Source organism: Plecotus auritus, assembly GCF_963455305.1.
Source record: "Plecotus auritus genome assembly, chromosome: 10".
NCBI classification, from domain to species: Eukaryota; Metazoa; Chordata; class Mammalia; order Chiroptera; family Vespertilionidae; genus Plecotus; species Plecotus auritus.
Genome location: NC_137785.1, coordinates 42,901,053 through 42,921,435, shown reverse-complemented (window position 1 = coordinate 42,921,435; position 20,383 = coordinate 42,901,053). Strand labels below are relative to the sequence as shown.

Below are 20,383 nucleotides of genomic sequence, written 5' to 3'. Positions count from 1 at the left end.
CAATGTGGTCTATGTTTTAAGAATATTTATCTATGATTCTTGGTTTTCTTTAATGGATTATGCCATACAAACAAAAGCACATATATAACCTATATGGTCCATAAAGAATAATAGATCATTACCAGTACTTTTGAAGTCCCCAAGTGACTCTCCTCCACCCCTCTCCCAAAAGCAACTACTACCCTAAAATTTTAAGCTTTTAACTTTTCTAATAAAAATAATATATGCTTGTTAAAAGAAAATCCAAACATAAAAATGTATTCATTCAATCAAATTTTTTACTGAGTAGACATTATGTGTCAAGCACTGGGAATATGGCAGCAAGCAAAGTGAGCAAAACAAAACTAATTCTTTCTTTGTGGCATCTCTGGTCTGTAGTGTTTACTATATGCCAGACATTGTTCTAAGCACTTAACAAATGTTAAATCATTTAATCCAGGCTTTCTCAGCCTCTGTACTATTGGCATTTAGGCTGTGCATTATAGGATATTTAGCATCCCTGACTTTCACCCACTAGCTGCTGATAACACCCTCCAGTTATGACCATCAAAAATGTCTCCAGATGCTGCCAAATTTTCCCTGGGGGGTAAAATCACCCTCGGTTGAGGATCACTGATTTAATCCATAAACATTTTTTGCAGATGAGGAAACCAAAGCCTAGAGGGTTAAGTGACTTGCCCAAGATCATACAGCTAGAAAGTGGCAGAGCCAAGAAAAGAATCCAAGTAACCTGACTCTAGAGTTCATGCTGTTAACCACTGTGATACATTAAGTGTAGGGGACAGGAGAATGTGTAATACAGGGATACAGACTAAGCTGATGAAGTTCAAGGAAAAATTCCTGAGACAATGACCTTAGATCTGAGACCTTAGGTTTAATAAGTAGGAATAAGGTGAAGAGTGTTCCACGTAGAGCAGGGAAAGTGTGTGCAAAAGGCCCTGTGTGTTTGAAAAAGTGAAAGAAGTGCAGAAAGTTGGGGAGAACCTGATGTGAGATGAATCTGAAGAGATTGTTAGAGTTAGGCCATTCCAGGTCTTGTATCCTAAGAGCTATGGAAATCTTGATTATGATATGACCAGATTTATGTCTTAAAAAGATCTCTTGTTCTTCAGTAGAAAATTAGTCAATTTGTGTATATAAACTGAAGTAGGGGGTTCAACTTCATTTTTTAAAATACACATATCAGTTATCCTAGCACAATTTGTTGAAAAGACTATTCCTTTCCTATTGAATGGTTTTTACACTCTCACTAGAAATCAATTGACCATAAATGTGAAGATTTCTGGGCTCTCAATTAATCTAAAGGTCTATCCTAATGTCAGTGCCACACTGTTTTGTTTTGTTTTTTAATTTTTTTTTTTTTATTGATTTCAGAGAGGAAGGGAGAGGGAGAGAAAGATTGAAACATCAATGATGAGAGAAAATCATTGATCAGCTGCCTCCTGCATGCCCCCTACTGGGGATCGAGCCCGCAACCCAGGCATGTGCCCTTGACTGAATCAAACCCGGGAACCTTCAGTTCCCGGGCTGACGTTCTATCCACTGAGCCAAACCAGCCAGGACAGTACCACACTGTTTTGAATGCTGTAGCTTTGTAGTAAGTTTTGAAATTGGGAAGTGTTAGTCCTCCAACTTTTTTATCTTAGATTGTTTGGGCTATTCAGATGAGTAGATGAATGGGTGTGGGATAGTTTAATGGTACCCCCAAAATCTCATCACAGCTAAATAAGAGGTTGGGAAGGTTTGTTTTCTCTCACATGAGGCATAGATCATTTTTATTCAAACTGCTAACAAAAACACACCTCCCAGTCTCTTTTTTAGCCCTGGCAGGATTTTAGAGGCTGAGTGATTTGGGTGAAATGGGTAAGTGGAATATGTGGTTGACAGCTCTCTCTGATTATAAATGGGTCAGCAGAGCCAGGATGACCATCTGGCACAGACCTTCTGGACCCAGTGGGGAGGGGATGTATGGGAGTATGTTTGCCCTGTAGCTTTTCTGTCTGAAGGAACCCAATGTCCTGCTTATTTCTTCTGCTGCATGTGTCTCAGGGAACTGGACCCCATCTTGACTGAAGTTACCCTGATGAATGCCCGCAGTGAGCTGTATTTAAGCTTCCTCAGGAAGAGGATCAGCTCTGATTTTGAGGTGGGGGACTCCATGGCCTCAGAAGAAGTAAAGCAAGGTAAAATGCATTTCCCATATTCCTTGGGAGGGCTGGGGTATGCTTATTGTTGTTTCATAGTTAAGCCACAGATCTTTTAATAAGGAAGTGATGGGTTTGTTGTCGTCTGGGGGTCTATGGGCAAATTGACTTTCAGGAGAAAAATCTAGACTTAACTGAATTTGGAATTGGACTGGGCCTTTGAAGCCATCTAATTATTTTCCTCTGCTATTTTCCCCACACCAGGCTTCCTTACCAGCTTCGGTTTAGGGACTGGTGTTTAAATAGGTGATATGCACACATGATGGAGGGAAGGAGGGAGGGAAAGAGGGAAGGGAGGGAGGGAGGAAGGGAAGGAGGGATGAGAGGGAAAAAAGGAGGGAGGGAGGGAACTTCATGAGGGAACTTTGGGAGTGATAGGACTATTCCAGACTAGATTGTAGCAATTGTTGCAAAACTCTATCAAGTTACTAAAAAACATCATTGAATTGTATACATATAATGGGTTAATTTTATGGTACATAAATTACACCTTAATATAGTATTGAAGTACAATATTGAGAAAAGAGTATATAGTATAAAGGAAGAGCATACAAAAAGAGTATATAGTGTAGCTCTAGGTCAGAGGTGGGCAAACTTTTTGACTCGAGGGCCACAATGGGTTTTTAAACTGGACTGGAGGGCTGGAACAAAAGCATGGATGGAGTGTTTGTGTGAACTAATATAAATTCAAAGTAAACATCATTACATAAAAGGGTACGGTCTTTTTTTTTTATTTCAATAGTTTTATTCATTTCAAACATTTTAACAAGAAGAATGTAAACACTAATTATTATAATTTGAAACTTCAAAAAATGGAGGAATCATAGCACAATAACATACCTTATATTGAAGATGGCAAAGGCAAAATAAAATTGCTTAACAAAGGAAAGGTACAAAAGCCTTTCAAATTAAACTTAAATATAATAAAATAATTTAAAACTAAAACAAATAGAAAAGAACAAAATGTGTAAGCAGTAAATTAAACATTTTCTTTAGTGCAACTTCCAAATTATGCCCGGGACGTAGATGTAGATGGCAATGTAGACTGGGTTGAGAGGTTTTTGGTCTTTAAAACATCAACTTCTGTGGAAACAGTGTTGTTGGTCACCTTTTTTAGCTAATGCATCAAAGTCTGGAGTTAGTTTTGTTGTGGCTATTCTCAGGATAGATCTGAGGTTTTCGTCAGTTAAGCTGGATCTGTGAGGGGCTTTGTTGATGTTCATGACGCTAAATGTCTGCTCACAAACATAGGTTGACCCAAACAGCACCAGTATCTTCTGTGCCATCCTCCGGATGTTTGGAAAAGTGGCTTCATTAAGTGAAGTATAAAAGTCTCTTAGTTCAAGAGAGCTGAATTTCTCCTTTAGGACAAAGTCAGACTGAAGATCGATGAGTTCCAGTTGCACCTCTTCTGGTGCTGTTTCAGGGTTTTGTGACAAAGGACAGGCCACCAGTTGAAGTGACTGGTCAATTTTTTCAACATCAGAAAACTGACGACAGAATTCTGCATGCAGGTCATCCAGTGATTTGCTGTATTTCTTCACGTTTTGGATGGTCTCCTTCTGTGTGGCTAGTGTGGCAAAATGAGTGAAGACTTTGTCTGAAATTTGTCTGGAAAAGAAAATCAGCTTCGATTTAAAGGCTTTCACATTAGTGTACATGTCATGTACATACTGATCTTTTCCCTGTAGCTTCACATTTAGTTCATTCAAATGTGAAAATATATCTACAGCAAATGCAAAGTCACACAGCCAATTCTTGTCACTCAGCTCAGTAAATTCGTCAGACTTCCCCTTTAATTTCAAAAATGCACCAATCTCTTCTTTGAGCTCCCACACTTGTTGGAAAACTTTGCCCAAACTCAACCAGTGGACACAAGAGTGGTAAAGTAAGTTGTGATGATCCGCATCAGTTTCCTCCAGAAACTTAATAAACTGATGGTGCTGAAGTCCCTTTGCTCGAATGAAATTAACAAGCTTTATGACTGGATTAACAACATGATTAAGTTATAATATAGACTTGCACAATGATTCCTGGTGAATAATACAGTGAAGAAAAATAACATCTTGGTTAGGGTTCTCCTCTTTCACTTTATCCTGAATTCTTTTTAGCAGTCCAACATTTTTTCCAGTTAAATTTGGAGATCCATCTGTTGTGACATTAGCAAGTTTACTCCATGGTAGCTTCATTTTCTCGATGACAGTAGACACCCGGTCATACAAGTCCTCTCCCCGTGTTTTTCCTTTCAGTGGCTCCATGGCTAAAAACTCCTCCGTAATTTCAAAATTGTCACTAATCCCTCGGATAAAAATTAAGGGCTGAGCAGTGTCCTTTACGTCATTACTTTCATCCAATGCTAGTGAATAAAACTTAAAGAACTCTGCCTTACTATTTAACTTGTTGGCCAAGTCTTCATCAATCAGTTCCACTCAACAAGTCACTGTCCTGCACGATAAGCTGAGTTTTTCAAACTTGCCTTTGCTCTATGGACACAAGAGACCTGCTGTCTCTATCATACATTCTTTCAAAAACTCGCCTTCAGAGAGAGGTTTGCTAGCTTTAGCTAATTTGAATGATAGCATAAAACTTGCTTTGGTAGTTGTCTCTTGAATTGCAGTTTGTCTGTGAAAGACATTTTGCTGAGCCTGTAATTTAGCCATCAACCTCTGTGCAGTAGCCTCCCGTTCTTGAGGTGACTGCTTGCTAGCATAGTTGCCATGCTTTGTGGCAAAGTGACGGCTGAGATTGTACTCTTTGAAGACTGCAAGTGTTTCCTGGCATATCAGACATACCGGCATTGATCGGACTTCGGTGAAAAAATATTTTGTTGTCCACTCCCTCTTAAACACTCGGCATTCACTGTCCACTTTCCTTTTCTTTGGTCCACTCATGTTTAATATTGGGCTAAAACCAACAGTACCGTTCTCTTATTAAATTCTTTACTAAAATAAGACAGTAAAGTATACAAACAAGTGATTAAATTTGCTCTACTATAACATTTTTGGTCTTCTAAAAAATATATATATAATAAAATCATCTGAAAAAGTTCAGACATGGACAGAGGCACACCCTGACCATAGAGAACAACCCCTTTCCTCTATAGGAAACCCGTGTATCTTTCACACAGGCCCTTTGTTTATGGTAACACACATAGCTGCACATTGCTGTGTCTTCCAGACACACTTGTATGGGAGGTGCTAAGGCAGTGCAAAACATGGGTAACCAGTAGTTACCACTAGCACTTCCGTTACTGGCAAAAAACAGCCGCAGTGCACATAGTGTGAAAGAGCCCATTATCAATGTCAGATTGCATCCACTGGACTCTATAAAAACAACCAAGTACCACTTTTAAATGCCCATTGCAACAGTTTTTCTTATTAAAAGCTGGAAATGGCAGGATATTTATATATATACCCCTACTGTGACAGCCTGGCAGAGCATTACAAAGGAGAAAACCCAGCATCTGGTGATGTCCATAAGTACAAGACTTCAGGCTGTCATTACCAGGAAAGGGTTTCATCCAAGTATTAGATATGAACATTTGATTTTCAGTTTTTCATTTGTCCAATTACTTCTGAAACCCTGAAATTAAGCGATTTTGTAATAAAATCTTTAGTTCATCACATTTCTATACAATCTTTTTGTTCAACCCACTGAATTAGGGTTCGTTCACACTAGCCGTGCTGCCGTTGCAGTGTGGTGCAGTACTGAAATGCAGCGCAGCTAGGGTTAATGCAGGGTACACAGGTTTCCATCATGTTTGCGTTGATGCTAATGTGCAGTGGTGCATGTTAACACAAATGCCCTGTAGCACGCATTTTTACAGGCGCAAGGGGGAGAAGCAAACGCAGCACAAAATGCATTTGTTTTGCCGCTAACACATGCGGTTAGTGGCCACGGTAGCGGTAGCGTTACTGATACCGCATCCGTATCAGCAAAAAAATGCAGCTGCAGCATGGCTAGTGTGACATGACCTCTGTGTGTCTTTTTCCCTGCTGCGCGCGTCCGCAGTGGGAAAAAAAACTGCAGTGGATACAAGCCCTAAAAGCTGAAAGTCTTCGTTGTTTTATTAACAAGTTATTGTGATGTACAGAATGTGGGAACAGGAAAAAATTGTGTTTGAATAGAGCTCTTAATCTTACCTCAGAAAGGCTCTGATACTGTGCTCTCCAGGGGCGTGTCTCCCTACATCACCACAATAACGTGTCTACGCATTCCCAGGGTGATGTCGGGGGAAGCGTCCGCGGGCATTACAAGGAGCCTCTGGAAGATTGAGAGGTTGTTCCTTCTACTGAATGGGCGGATATAAATCCGCCCACTCAGAAGAAGGAGCTGCGGCCGTGTTTCCCGTGTTTCCCGACGTTGCCATGTTAACACTGCTGCTGGTGAAGGAGCGGAGGGGAGAGCAAGAGAACCCTCCGCTCTTTCGGCTCCACGGGCCGTAGTTTGCCCACGGCTGCTCTAGGTGGTTTGGCTCAGTGAATAGAGCATCGGCCTGGGGACTGAAGGGTTCCAAGTTCGATTATGGTCAAGGGCACATGCCTGGGTTGCAGGCTCCATCCCCAGTAGGGATGTGCAGGAGGCAGCCGATCAATGATTCTCTCTCATCACTGATGTTTCTATCTCTCTCTCCCTCTCCTTCTCTAAAATGAATAAAAATATTTTTTTAAAAAGAGTATATAGTGTAAAGAAAGGCTTTCACTATATCTCTCAGTACTCCCAGTCACTATTTTTGAAGGGATAAATACATTGAAAAAAGTGTGCTACAGTTCTATTTTATTTATAAATTTACTCCAGGTTTTTAAGAACATTTAATTCCTGCTAGGCAGGTGTTACAGAATTCCCCAGACTGGAGACTTGAGACCAACCCAGCATTCTGCATGACTTGTACAAATAATACATGGCAGAGGAACTAGTTATATGGCCCAGGTGGCATTGCCTTGAATTGGTGTTTAAAGGAGGTTGAATTGGTGTTTTGGGCCTTATTTGGTGTTTTGAGCCTCATTATTATTAATTATAACTGTCATTGTTCAGAGCTGTGCTGTCCAATGTAGTAACCACAGCCACCTATTAACAATTTAAATTGAATTAAAATGAAATAAAATTTAAAAATTCAGATTAGTGCCCTAGCTTGTTTGGCTCAGTGGATAGAGTGTCCGCCTGCGGACTGAAGGGTCCCAGGTTCGATTCCTCCAAGGGCACATGCCTGGGTTATGAGCTCGATCCCCAGTAGGGGTGTGCAAGAAGCAGCCAATCAGTGATTCTCTCTCATTGATGTTTTTATCTCTCTCTCTCCCTTCCTCTCTGAAATCAATAAAAACATATTTCTTAAAAATTTCATATTGGCCACATTTCAATTCTTTAATAGTAGTTACCATATTAGACAACACAGATAAAGAACATTTTTTTATATTTTTATTAATTTTTTTATAGAGAGGAAGGGAGAGGGAGAGAGAGCCAGAAACATCGATGAGAGAGAAACATCAATCAGCTGCCTCCTGCACACCCCCCACTGGGGATGCGCCCGCAACCAAGGTACATGCCCTTGACCAGAATTGAACCTGGGACCCTTGAGTCCGCAGGCTGACACTCTATCCACAGAGCTAAACGGGTTAGGGCAAGAACATTTTTATCATCACAGAAAATTCACTGGTTTAGAGAATGAAATGTATTATACCCAATATATTTCATTCTTTGCCCTAGAAACTTGTATCTTTTGAGTCTTACTAATTCTAAGGAAATAATGAAAAAGAAGTAAAAAGTGCTTTGTTCAAAAATGTTTTCTATAATCTGCAATCACTCTGATCTCTAATTATTTCTAATGGCAAAACGTTTGTAATAAATAACCCAGGGGTCTCAATATAGGAGTAGTTTTTAAAAATATAGACTCTACCTGATAAAATATAGCCATTAAAAATAAGTAAGCTAAAAGAAGAAAAAAGCTATGAAGAAACATTGAAAATATTTATAATTTTTAAAGCACAATACAAAACTATCTATACTGTGATTGTAAACAAGTAAATCATGTACAAATTTGGAATAAAGACTAGAAAGGAACCTGGAAACATGAAAAAGGTTGATCTATTTTCCTTGAGGAATAAAAGTGAGTGTTCTTTCTTGGCTGTCCCCTAGAGCACCAGAAGTGTCTGGACAAACTCCTCAACAATTGCCTGTTGAGCTGCACCATGCAGGAGCTGATTGGCTTGTATATTACCATGGAGGAGTACTTCATGAGGGAGACTGTGAATAAGGTAGGACAGAGGACACATCCCTTGGAAATGGGGCTTCCTGTCCAAGAAGCCAGGCTGAAGGAAATGGCCAAGGCATGTCATATTTCTTGGTCCTGCTTTGAGAATGCCCTTGCAGGTTGAGTGGCACCACTTTGTATGGTTAGTTGTTATGCTTTGGAATTGTCATGCTCTTCATAGATCCAGGTGGGACTTCTTTCCCAAAGATCAAAAAATAACACCTCACTCCTCAGGGCGTCTACTTGTCCCCTGCCTCCAGGGAGGTATGTGGTGAGGAGTCTTGGGGAAGAATGGCCTCTCCTGATCTCTTACATCCCAGGTAATAATTGTCCTCAAGGCAGAGGCCCTAAATACTTAATTTCTTAAGTGATCAATAGGGAAGTGAGCTATTTTAATAAGGACTATCCACACCCAACTGTTGACCAGGGTAAACCATGTGGGGGAAAATATGGACAAGGTATAGAAAAGGAAGCAGAGCCAGGGCCTATTCCAGAACCATCTCAAACTGTGACATGTAGAACTGGGGCCCTTACTGGGTGCTTTGCCTTTTGGGTAGGCTGTGGCTCTGGACACCTATGAGAAGGGCCAGCTGACATCCAGCATGGTGGACGATGTCTTCTACATTGTTAAGAAGTGCATTGGGCGGGCTCTGTCCAGCTCCAGCATTGACTGTCTCTGTGCTATGATCAACCTTGCCACCACAGAATTGGAATCTGACTTCAGGTATGGTTGGTGCTCTGTCTCATTTCTAGGAGGCAGGAAGGTCCTAATTGTGATTGATTTCTGAGGCCCATTTGTTTCTTCCTTTTTCCCCTTATAATAGTTTAGTTCTATACAGGATAAAACCTCTTATCCATAGCACAACATCCTTGACTCCAGGCAGCTGTACAGCAGCCAAATATCTTATGGGCCAAGTCAATGTTCCCTGCACCAGCTTGGAGAGGTCATTGGCCCTCAGTCCTATGAAAGAGAACAGGCATTTCAGATGAAGGCAGTAGTTGTAATATTTATATAGTTACCACTACGCTGTTTGCCTGCTCTTATTCAGTCCTAAAACAACCCTGTGAGGTAGGAGCTATTAGCTCTGTTTTATAAATTGGGAAACTGAGGCTTAAAGAGATTCCATTCCTTGTCAAAGATACCACACCTCATACAAGGTGAAATATGGACTAGAGTCCTGAACTGACAGTTTTTCATTAAGCTGAACTTCTGAGTTTGTTGGAGCTCAGTGAGATACCTGAAAGCCGCATATTGGTCTCTGTCATAGCCTGGCTGCTCAAGGTCTCCTACAGTCATCTCAAGGATTGGTCATACTCTGCTGGGTCAGGGTAGGGGGCCTTCTGTTCCTGCTTCCCGGAGGCCAGATTGAGCGCTGTCGATCCCCATCAATCCCCACTTGCCATTCTGCCCCTAGGGACGTTCTGTGTAACAAGCTGCGGATGGGCTTCCCAGCCACCACCTTACAGGACATCCAGCGTGGGGTGACGAGTGCCGTGAACATCATGCACAGCAGCCTCCAGCAGGGAAAATTTGACACAAAAGGCATTGAGAGCACTGATGAGGCCAAGCTGTCCTTCCTGGTAGGTAGCCCCACCAGCCGAGAGCTGGGTTAGTTTATCTCAGGAGGTAAAACTATGACCTGTAAGCTACAGTATAACCTTCAACTGGAGACTTTCCCTCTATGTAGAAGGAAAACTCCTTTAAGGACAGCTCATCTTAGAAGGTTCTGAAACCATTTCTTACCCAGGGGCCTATTTCTGAAGAGCTTGATCCAGGACAGGCACTGTTTCCTGCCTAAAGTCTGGGTGCTCAGCTTTCTGGAGTGCGCATCCACCAGAGCACTATGCAGCTGTTCAGGGGCTCCACTTAAAGCGTGGCTTGCATTTGTCACAGGACCAACTAGAATATGTGCCAAGCCTCCAGCCGGCTCCTCTGAGGACAGTCCCCCAATACGGATGGGTGCCAATCCGTCAAGCCTACCAGGACTGCTTTTCTAGCACACTTCTTAGGCTTTCAACATCCTCAGAAAGGTGACCTTAGTAAAGCCCTTAGCCTCCCAGAATGACAGATGTGATGAAGCAGTGAGTCTTCCAGTTGTGTGACAGCTGGCGAAGGAGAAACGTGGAAGGATGAAAGGATTTATACCACACCTAGAGTGTAATGAACCAAAAGCACAGATGAGTCCTGAGTTCACATCCAGGCTTCTCTGGCACTTGCTGTCTTGGCGTGAATGGAACAGCACTGTGAGAGGTCACTCTGCTCCACCCTTACATTGGCCAGACTCTGGTCTTCTTGGATCCTGAGGGTCAGAGGCTGAAGGAAACATCCGATAGCAGAGCTCTCAATCAGCACAGACTATGAACACCCTTGGGTTGGATGCAAAAGTGTATGTATGTATTTTTTTTCTGGAAGCAGGGACCTTAGCTTTTCAGATTCTTAACTTCCAAAGAGTTGAGAGCTGTTACTTTCTCAGACAGAAACCTAAACATGCTAATACCTACCTGTCTCTGTACAAGGGAACCCACAGTGACTAGTCCTCAGACAGATATGGAGGCTCTTTAGGCAGCCCCACTCTCTTCCTGTCATGGAAAACATGTTCCCTGGGCATGGGTTCTGTAGATCTGGAATGTCATGGTTGTTGCCAAAAAAGAGTATTAGTTCAGAGAAACTGTTGCCTCCGAGTATGGTGCCTTTGGAGAACTTTGCCAAAATGTCTGGCAGCCAGCTTCATATGATCATGGATTATCTTAAATTTCCGTTTTGTTTGCATTCCATTTCATTTTTTACAGAACTTATTTCACTCTTTCATTTCTCTGCTCAGAAACGACTCCTTGCTACCTACCACAACAAAGCTAGCCATCTTTGCCTGGTGGTTTGTTGAAGGCCCTCTGAATCTCACCCATCCCGCCACCCTAGTCCTGTTTTCCACCACTCAGCTCCCCAGTCCCCATTAGGCTAATGGCTGTGCGTTTGTGCATTGGCTGTTCCCATTCAGATAGTTTCATTATTTGAGGGCCCAGAAAATAAGGCCAATAAGAAAGATGATGCTTTTTAGAATGAAAGAAAGAAAGAAAGGTGATGCTGAGGTCCTGACCGGATAGCTCTAGCTCAGTTGGTTAGAATGTCATCCTGATTTGCCAAGGTTGTAGATTTGATTCCCGATACAAAAATCAATCAGTCAATGCATAAATAAGTGGAACAACAAATCAATGTTTCTTTCTCTCCCTCCTTCCCTACCTCCCTTCCTCCCTCTCTAGAAATAAAAAAAGAAGTTAAAAAAAAAAAGTGATTCTGAATGCTTGGTGATAGGATTCTAGTTTTTCTGACACCAGGTACTTAAAATGTCACCATTCCCACCGCAGGGCCTATTTCTTATGTCACCTTGATTCATTTGGTTGTCAAGATTAAATCCGCAACGGTGCTGACATATCATTCACCATGAGCTGGGATAAGCCCAGTGAGTCCTTGCTTACAAGGGCTGTCGGTACAAGGACATTTTAAAATCAATATCATTTGAACCCAAATCCATTTTCCCCTCATGACAGATTATTCTCGGTGCCCTTAAATGCCTTAGAAACATTTATGTTGCCATCTTAATCCTGAGCAGTCATGACAGTGCAGTTAATTCCCTAGAACTGGCGATGTTAGCAGCCTTGTGTGTGGCATGCTAATGTAAGGCCTTACGTCTTATCCATCACAGTGGAAGCAGCCTTAGCACTGTCAGCAGCATGACCTTTCAGTACTGGCTGCAGGACACTGATAAGGGGAGCATTCTCAGGAGACAAGAGGGGTGGCCTACTCTCAACCTCCTGAGGTTCTGGGAGTCTTCTACCTTGAAATCCTGAAGCTCCTGACTTAATCTCTTGAAAACTGGTTCCTCTCTACATCACCTTTGCCTTCCTGGTCATGTCACCAGCACATGTTCAAAGGCTGTTTGATCCTCTCAAATTTTAATCTCTGCCCCACACAGCCTCTAGGTTAGTATTCCCAACCCACAGCTGTGCTCATGTGCCATTCACCTGCTTTAAATAATCCTCAGTGTCACCCCATTGTCCACAGGACAGCAGAGCACCCAAGTGCCAGTCTGACTTTACCCACCCCTTACCATTTTCCTACACTTGTCTGTGCACTGACTCTGCTGATCCCCAAATACCTTCTGGAGTTTTCTGCCACTCTGCATTTGCTTATGTTATTTCCTCTCTATTCACTCATTCAACAAATATTTATTGAGAAACTTCAGGCACTGTCTTCGGTTCTAGAGCTTCACTGCTCAATACAGTAGCTACTAACCATATGTGGCTATTTAAATATAAATTTTAAGGGTACGGGGGATAAATGGTGATAAAAAAATAAATTAAATGAATTTAAATTTTCTTTTCTTGTGAATTTAAATTTTAAAATCCATTTCCTAAGTTGCACTAGCCACATTTCTAGTAGCTCAATAGAGGCTACCATACCGGACAGTTCAGATTTCTAATATTTCCATCATCAGGAAAGTTATGTTGTACAGTTTTCTACTAGAGACACAGTGGTAAAGAAGACAGACAAGGTCCCTGTCTTCAGGGAGCTGTCATTCTAGTGAGAAAGGCAGGCAAGAAACAAACATTATCGGGTCATCCTAAGTACCATTAAGAAGATACTGAACTGGACAGTGGGCTGTGGGGGCTGGTACTCACCGTCATCTCCTATCAGAGTTATGTTCCAGCCTTTTAAATTCAGCTCAGTTAACAACTCTGCCATGGAGCTTTCCTTGAAGGGCTCAGACCAAAACGTTTGTTCTTTCCTCAAAATGGCCATAGCAGTTCGTGCCTTAATTATCACTTTGTCACATGCTGGTTTTTATGATTGGTATTTCTGCACCTCTCTTAAAAGTCCATTGAATTATGAGAGGAGTCCTTGGCTCTAATCCGGCTCTAGCTCTGTGGTCTGTCACTCTCTGAGTTCCTGTCTCTTTACCATGCTTTCTTTTTCTTCACAGTGTTTATCACTACCTGACATTATAAAATACATGTATGTATTACCAGACTTCCCTTCTGGAATGTAGATTCTGTGAGGGAGGGAATTTTGTCTGTTTTGTTAACTGCTTTCTCCCTGGTGCCTAGGACTGCCTGGTAGGTGGCCAGCGCTGGGTAAATATTTGCTGAGTGAATTCTCGACTAGCCTTGGTGAACCATTTCATCTTCTGAGAAGTTCTGTCCCTGTCTGTGAGCTGGCTTGGTAATACTTGTTTTGAGAGGGTATTTGTATGAGATAGTGCCTCCTGGGTGCCAGGGTTCAGGAAGGGTTTCTTTAGTGAGTGTCAGCCTTTGCATCACTGACCTGGAGCTGGAGGTTCGAAGCCTCAGGATATCTCCCAGGCCATGTGCCTAAACGTGGAGAAAAAAGACCTGAAACCTTGGGTCACTACCTCTGAAGTCAGGTTGGCTTTGTTGCCTTGGTGTCAGGGCCAGGAAAAGAGCAAGCTGGCTCACTATTCTGCCCAACCTGAGAGCTGAGGGCCCTGCCTGATGACAGTCCTCAGCCCTCATCTGAGTCTCAGGAGTGCAGCTGTCAGCCAGTCTGGCGCTGGAGTGGGTACAGACACCAATGAGCAGGAAGTCACATTCTTCTCTCCTCATCTCCCAGGTGACTCTGAACAACGTGGAAATCTGCAGTGAAAACATCTCTACTCTGAAGAAGACGCTGGAGGTACAGAGGAATTGCCTACAGCTTTGAGCCACTGCAGTCTCCCTGGGAGGGAGCCCTGTGCACTCCTGGTGGGACTGTGGCAATCAGAGCACCGAGCCAGTCTCTCCTTTCGAGCACTGGAGGGCTTCACTAGTGTGTGACCATATGAAGAGCTCTGGTCCAAGATCTGGGAGATCAGAATTCAGATTAGATCTTCCAGCACATACTTAGCCTGTGACCTTGGACAAGTGTCTTAACTCTCAAAGCTTTGGTTCTCTCATCTATTAAATGATGCCCTACTTTGGGTTTGGTGGGTGGCATAATTTTAAAAAAAACCATGGTTGAAAACACTATAAAAATGATAAAGCCCTCTATAAATGTAAGAGATTAAGATGACATAGAGTCACCAAATCTTGTACAAAGCTGGTCGCTGTTACTATTTTTTAAAGGAAGGCTGCATAGTATATTGAAAATTGTTTGCACTTGGAAGTCAGATACCCCTGAGTTCAAATCTCCACTCGACCACTGACCAGTGGTGCAGCCTAAGGCAAGTTCTGAACCCTCCCGGAGCCTCAGTTTTCTCATTCGTAAAACAGGGAGAGTGATCTCTGCCCCCCAGGGTGGTTGTGAGAATTGAACTAGATAATGTAAAGCACCTGGTACGTGAGAGGGATGCAATAATAGAAATTGTATTAATAGTTACATATAACAGCATGGAGCAATCACTTTAAGTATTAGAAGACAAGGGGCCCAACTCTGCCTCTGGGGAAGGAGAGAGGCCAAGGTCCTTCTCCCTCGTGGCACTTATACTCAGCTCTGCTGCAAAAGCACAGGGCTCCACATGCATAGGGCTGGGCAGACTGAGGAGGCTGGGGCCAGCACACAGAGAAGAGGGCCCAGTAGCTGATGGGGTTTCCGAGGGGCTCAGGGAGTACAGTCAGATGGGATAGACAGTAGTACTGTAAACTGGACTAGATTATGAATTTATCCCAAAGCGGGCTTTAGAATTGGATAAAATAAGAGTGATACAAAGTACCAATAGCGTAGTCTATCACATTGTATGTATTCTACAAGGTAACTGTCATCATTGTTTCTGAGCCATGGCATCTTATATTCCTGACTTCATCTTTTACTTAGTCTGTTGGATTTTGAAATAAAATTTTAGGAAATGTTAGGCATTCGGAACTGAACTGGTAGAATTAGCCAAGTGAAAGAAAAAAAAGGATAAGCAAAAATCTAAAAACAATTCCCATAAATCCTACCCCCTTTGGATTTGGATTTCACATGTGTTCTTAATCCATGAGGTCAGGCGGCATGATGTCCGTTTTACAGATGAGGTTAAAGAGCTAAGAGTAAAGATTGGAGCTGCTGTAGGAATGGAGGGCCTCTGCCCTCTAGATCAGTCCCTTTACAACTCTCCCACAATGCTGCTCCTGCTGTAGCCAAAGCAGCACAGACTTCCTAAGGAGGCTACAAGCAATGTGGGCAGTTGCACCCAAACACGGTGAGCTTCAAGCAGCTCCCCCTGTGGAGTTCTGTGCACCTGGGCTGTAGTGTGGGGATTCAGAACAAGTGCTCTGAAGCTAGAATTCCCACCTGGAATCCCAGCTCTTCAACTGACTGCTGCGTGGCTTTAGTTCTAACTCTCTGTGTCCCAGTTTCCTCATCTGAATAACAGGGATAATAATAGTACTTCATAAGATAGATACTTTAGTTAATAAAAATAAAATGCTTAGAACAAGGTAAGCAGTTAAATCTTAGCTCTATTCATGACGATCTCCCTTGGGCTGCCAGACCAGTATTTTAAAATCAGAAACGTAACAATAGCTAATATGTCCTTAGTGCCTACTATGTGCCAGGCCTTGGGCTAAGCACTTTGTGCATCCTTTCATCCAACTCTCACAACCACCAAGGAAGCAGGATTTGTGTTCTTATTTTATAGACAGTAAAATTAAGGTTCAGAAACTAAATCACTTGACCAAGGTCACTCAACTAATAGGTGGCTAAGCCAGGAATTGAACTTAGAAATGTCTAAAGGTATGTAAAGATGTCTGGTTTTTGTGTTTCTTATTCACATCCCCTAACACTGGTCCCCCCAGATTACAAAGGGGAAGTGGGAGTCAAGTGGCTAGCCACCAGGATAGAATCTAGGTTCCTGAAACCCACTCAGGACTCTTGCCTAGGATCGGCCTTAGCTGTTCCCAGAGAAGGCTAGAGTAGGAGAAATGGCTGGTTGATGTTGCCGCCCTCCCCACGCCCATGGCCCTTGCTTAGAAGCCTAAAAACTGGGTGTTCTCTCCTAGAGTGACTGTACCAAGCTGTTCAGCCAGGGCATTGGTGGGGAGCAGGCCCAGGCCAAGTTTGACAGCTGCCTTTCTGACTTGGCCGCCGTGTCCAACAAATTCAAAGATCTCTTGCAGGTAAGCCCCAGGTTCAGCTACTGGCTGAATCCTCTGCCTGTGTTGCTTGGAGAAGATTGTTACTGGCTTACTATGGACTCTGTGTATAAGGAAACAGGAAGGAGGGGTGAGGAAATAGCATGCAAGCCACTGAAAGTATGCGATCCCTGAGACTAACGGCCCCATCGGTCTTTCAGCGGTGCAATTGTCACATCGACAAGCTAGCATTCTGGCCCTCTAGAATCTGCACTTGGCCCCACTGTGCCATAGCCCTCATAAAGGTGCTCTGAGGAAATGGAACCACGTGGTTACTTAGACCTACTGCTTGGCCTTAGTCACAGGTGCTGCATAGTGTTGGGCATTCAAATCTCTTCCTTTTTTTTTTTTTTTTTTTAATAAAAAAATTTTTTTATTGATTTTAGAGAGAGTAGGCAGGGAGAGAGAGAGAGAGAGAAACATCAATGAAAGAAATACCTATTGGCCTACTGGGGATGGAGCCCGCAACCCGGGCATGTGCCCTGACCGTAATGAAACCGGCAACCTCTTTGTGTATAGGGCAATGCTCAACCAACTGAGCCACACCAGCCAGGGCCAGAAATCTCTTCTTTTGAGAGTGTACACCAAACATGTCAAACTCGCGGCCCGCAGGCCCCATGCAGCCCACAATGAATATTTTTGTCGCCCAGCCATTATAACAGTATGTAAAAAACATTTTAATAAAAATTTTGTAACTTTTTACAATATCCTGTTATACATAATTATTAATACCGAATTTCAACGTTCGCTAATGACTGATTATTTTAATCATGTCATTACACTTAGACACCTTACATGCAGGCGCACCATTTCTCTCCACTAATACTAGCAGCAAATATTTTAGCAGCTGATTGCCCTGTCATTAGTCTTGTACTCACTTGTTTGGTGTGCGCAACAGGAAATATTTTGCTTTTGGAGAACAAGAAAAATAGGTTTATTTGCATTACACTTCTTAATTTGTGCAGTTATTCAGTGTCTGGTAAGTTAATGTTCAAGAAAGAATACTAATTTTTATTAAAATGTTCTATTATTTTATGTTAATGATTACTCCTTTATTTCAGCCCTTTGTATTCAGCATGTCTCTATGGAAATAAACCTACATTTCTATGAAAATTGAAGCTTTTGTTTTTTTGCGGCCCACATAAACTTAAACCTTGTTTATTTGGCCCGTGTTAGCCTTAGAGTTTGACATGCTTGTTGTACACACCAGCCTCTAGGCCTTATCTCTGGCCTGGACCTGAATTGGCACAGATCTGGAAAGGAACTGGTGTTCCTGGCCTCTTTTATCAGCATTATCCGTTACACTTCAAACAAGGCCTACAGATAGTCTCAGAGCTGGAAGAATGCCCTGGCAGTCAAGGATGGAGCTGGAGAAAGGAAAGGAGCGGGGGGTGGGAGGGGTGCCTTCTGGGTCTGATACTTGTACTTTGCAGGAAGGGCTGACAGAGCTAAACAACACAGCAATCAAGCCACAGGTGCAGCCTTGGATCAACACCTTTCTCTCTGTTTCCCACAACATTGAGGAGGTAAGCCTGACCACAGGCAGCCATCAAGCTCAGGATTACCCTCTTGTTCCCCTCTCCCCCAGCTGGAGGGCAGTGGAACTGTCTAAACAGACTAGTCTAGTTCTCAGGCCCACTTCCCTCACCCCCATAGCCTAAGTTCCTCCCAGGAAACAGGCTGTTCCTGTTGTCAGAAGGGTTCAGAAAAACATTTAAAGGGAGTTTGCCTTGACCTGACATATCGTCTTATTGAGGCTCTTTTTTCTTTTTTTAATCTAAGGATTTTATTCCTATAGAACAGGGGTGGGGAATCTTCTTTATGCCAAGGGCCGTTTGGATATTTATAGCTTCATTTGTGGGCCATACAAAGTTATCAACTTAAAAATTAGCATGCTATATTTTGTCAAGCATTTAATTAACTCACCCCTAATGCCTTAGCAAGACCAGATTAAATGATTTCTCAGGCCTTATAGGGCCCGCAGGCCAGAGATTCCCCACCCCACCCCTGCTATAGAACATGAGATGCAAGAGTGAGTAAAATGCCAGGAACTTTACCATATTGTGTGGGCCATGGCTATAGGCCAAGGCCATTTGCCAGTGGGAAGTGTTGTGCAGAAGTAGCAGCAGTCACTGCCAGCTGCGATGTCCAAGCTGGTTTTAAGGTGGATGAGTCAAAAGCTACTGGGGAAGAAGAACCTTTTCTGTTAGAAGGGTGGAAGTGGGTAGGGGTAAATGGTTCTTCTTGGAGAAGCCCCCAGTGACACGTCTTGCTTCCTAACAATAGGAAGAATTCAATGACTATGAGGCCAACGACCCTTGGGTGCAACAGTTTATCCTTAACCTGGAGCAGCAAATGGCTGAGTTTAAGGTGAGCAGGGGCTCTAGCAACCAGCTTATGGAATTACCCACATCTGCCCAAATCAGCAGCCTGCGGCTCCTCATCACACTCCTGCTGGGAACCCTGAAAGCCCTCCCAAGTCCCAGCCTGTAGAAACACTCCTTGATGGCTTCATGTGACTGTCCCTACCGCCCAAAAACTCCACTGTGTAGGCAGAGGGATAGGTGGGGCTCCCGCTGATGTCTAGCCTGTGTGTGTAGGCCGGCCTGTCTCCAGTCATCTATGACAATCTGACCAGCCTCATGACCAGCTTTGTTGCAGTCGAATTGGAGAGAGTGGTGCTGAAATCCACCTTCAACCGGGTAAGGTCAAGGGAGTACAGGTCCCCAGCTCTGTTTCTCCTTTGAGGAAGATGGGTCCTATCATTTGCATCCTTGAACAGTGACTGGGCTTATGTTCCCCCTGCAGCTGGGCGGTCTGCAGTTTGACAAGGAGCTGAGGTCACTCATTGCCTACCTTACCACGGTGACCACCTGGACCATCCGAGACAAGTTTGCCCGGCTCTCCCAGATGGCTACAATCCTCAATCTGGAGCGGGTATGTGGGGTCCCCTCAGCCTAACCAGGGAAAGGTGTCTGGGAAGAGAGCATAGACTACATTTGGATGCCAGCCACTCCACCAAAATGCCAGCAGCCCAGCCCTGCCAGGAACCTTCTTCCTGGGCTCCACTGTTCTGAACCTGGTGGAGCCAAGGCCTTCCCTCAGGATAGCCCCCTCCTGGCTGACTTGGCTCTGTTCTTCCCACAGGTGACTGAGATTCTAGATTACTGGGGCGCCAACTCTGGCCCACTGACATGGCGCCTCACCCCTGCTGAAGTGCGTCAGGTGCTGGCTCTACGCATAGACTTCCGCAATGAGGACATCAAGAGGCTGCGCCTATAGCCGCCAGGGTGAGCCCACTTGGCCTATCACACTAAGTGGCCACAGCCAAGGAGCTGAGCAAGACTGTCTGGCATGAGGAGAGCTCTGACAGCCCAGACTGTTCCACCATTGGCAGCAGGGAAACAAGGCAATGACTCACTCCACTCTGCCCTCAGACCGAGCTGGGTGGTGCTTTGGGAGTACCCTCTGCCCACCAAGGGGTGGGTCTCCCTGGGCTCCTAATGGGTGGGCAAGTCAACACAGGCCAGCCTTCTCCATGGTGGTCATGCTCTCCCCCCCTCCCCCCCGGACACTGCAGCAAACAGACTGTCAGCCCTAAAGGATTTGGGTGCATCTAGGGACCTAAAGAATTAGGTTTACTCCGAGAAGAGGATGTGATATTATGTCCACTCTGATTAAAGAGACTCCTCGGAGAAATGCCAGTGTGCTGTTTTCAGGGAGGGCTGGGTGCTACAGGGCAAGACAGGTGTACCAGTTGCACTGAAATGTGAACGCAAAAGCCTAAAGCCTCATCCTCCTTCCACACCCAGAGTGGCATAGAGCTCCT

The 20,383-nt window shown here is 43.7% G+C and overlaps 1 protein-coding gene across 2 annotated transcripts in view; it reads left to right on the top strand.

Annotated features, from left to right (window-relative positions):
- The window catches only part of COG4 (component of oligomeric golgi complex 4), a 31,624-nt gene extending 11,374 nt beyond the window's left edge, over nucleotides 1-20,250 (top strand). The window contains exons 9-19 of one of the 2 annotated variants that reach the window (XM_080643480.1): nucleotides 2,050-2,183; nucleotides 8,337-8,455; nucleotides 9,009-9,175; nucleotides 9,867-10,032; nucleotides 14,078-14,140; nucleotides 16,423-16,539; nucleotides 17,988-18,080; nucleotides 18,841-18,924; nucleotides 19,155-19,256; nucleotides 19,363-19,491; nucleotides 19,702-20,250. In XM_080643480.1, coding sequence (XP_080499606.1) covers nucleotides 2,050-2,183; nucleotides 8,337-8,455; nucleotides 9,009-9,175; nucleotides 9,867-10,032; nucleotides 14,078-14,140; nucleotides 16,423-16,539; nucleotides 17,988-18,080; nucleotides 18,841-18,924; nucleotides 19,155-19,256; nucleotides 19,363-19,491; nucleotides 19,702-19,836 — 1,309 coding nt within the window. In that variant the 3' untranslated portion in view covers nucleotides 19,837-20,250. The remainder of the gene's footprint in view (nucleotides 1-2,049; nucleotides 2,184-8,336; nucleotides 8,456-9,008; nucleotides 9,176-9,866; nucleotides 10,033-14,077; nucleotides 14,141-16,422; nucleotides 16,540-17,987; nucleotides 18,081-18,840; nucleotides 18,925-19,154; nucleotides 19,257-19,362; nucleotides 19,492-19,701) is intronic. The other variant, XM_080643481.1, reaches the window with a different exon arrangement.
- Nucleotides 20,251-20,383: the final 133 nt, after the last annotated feature.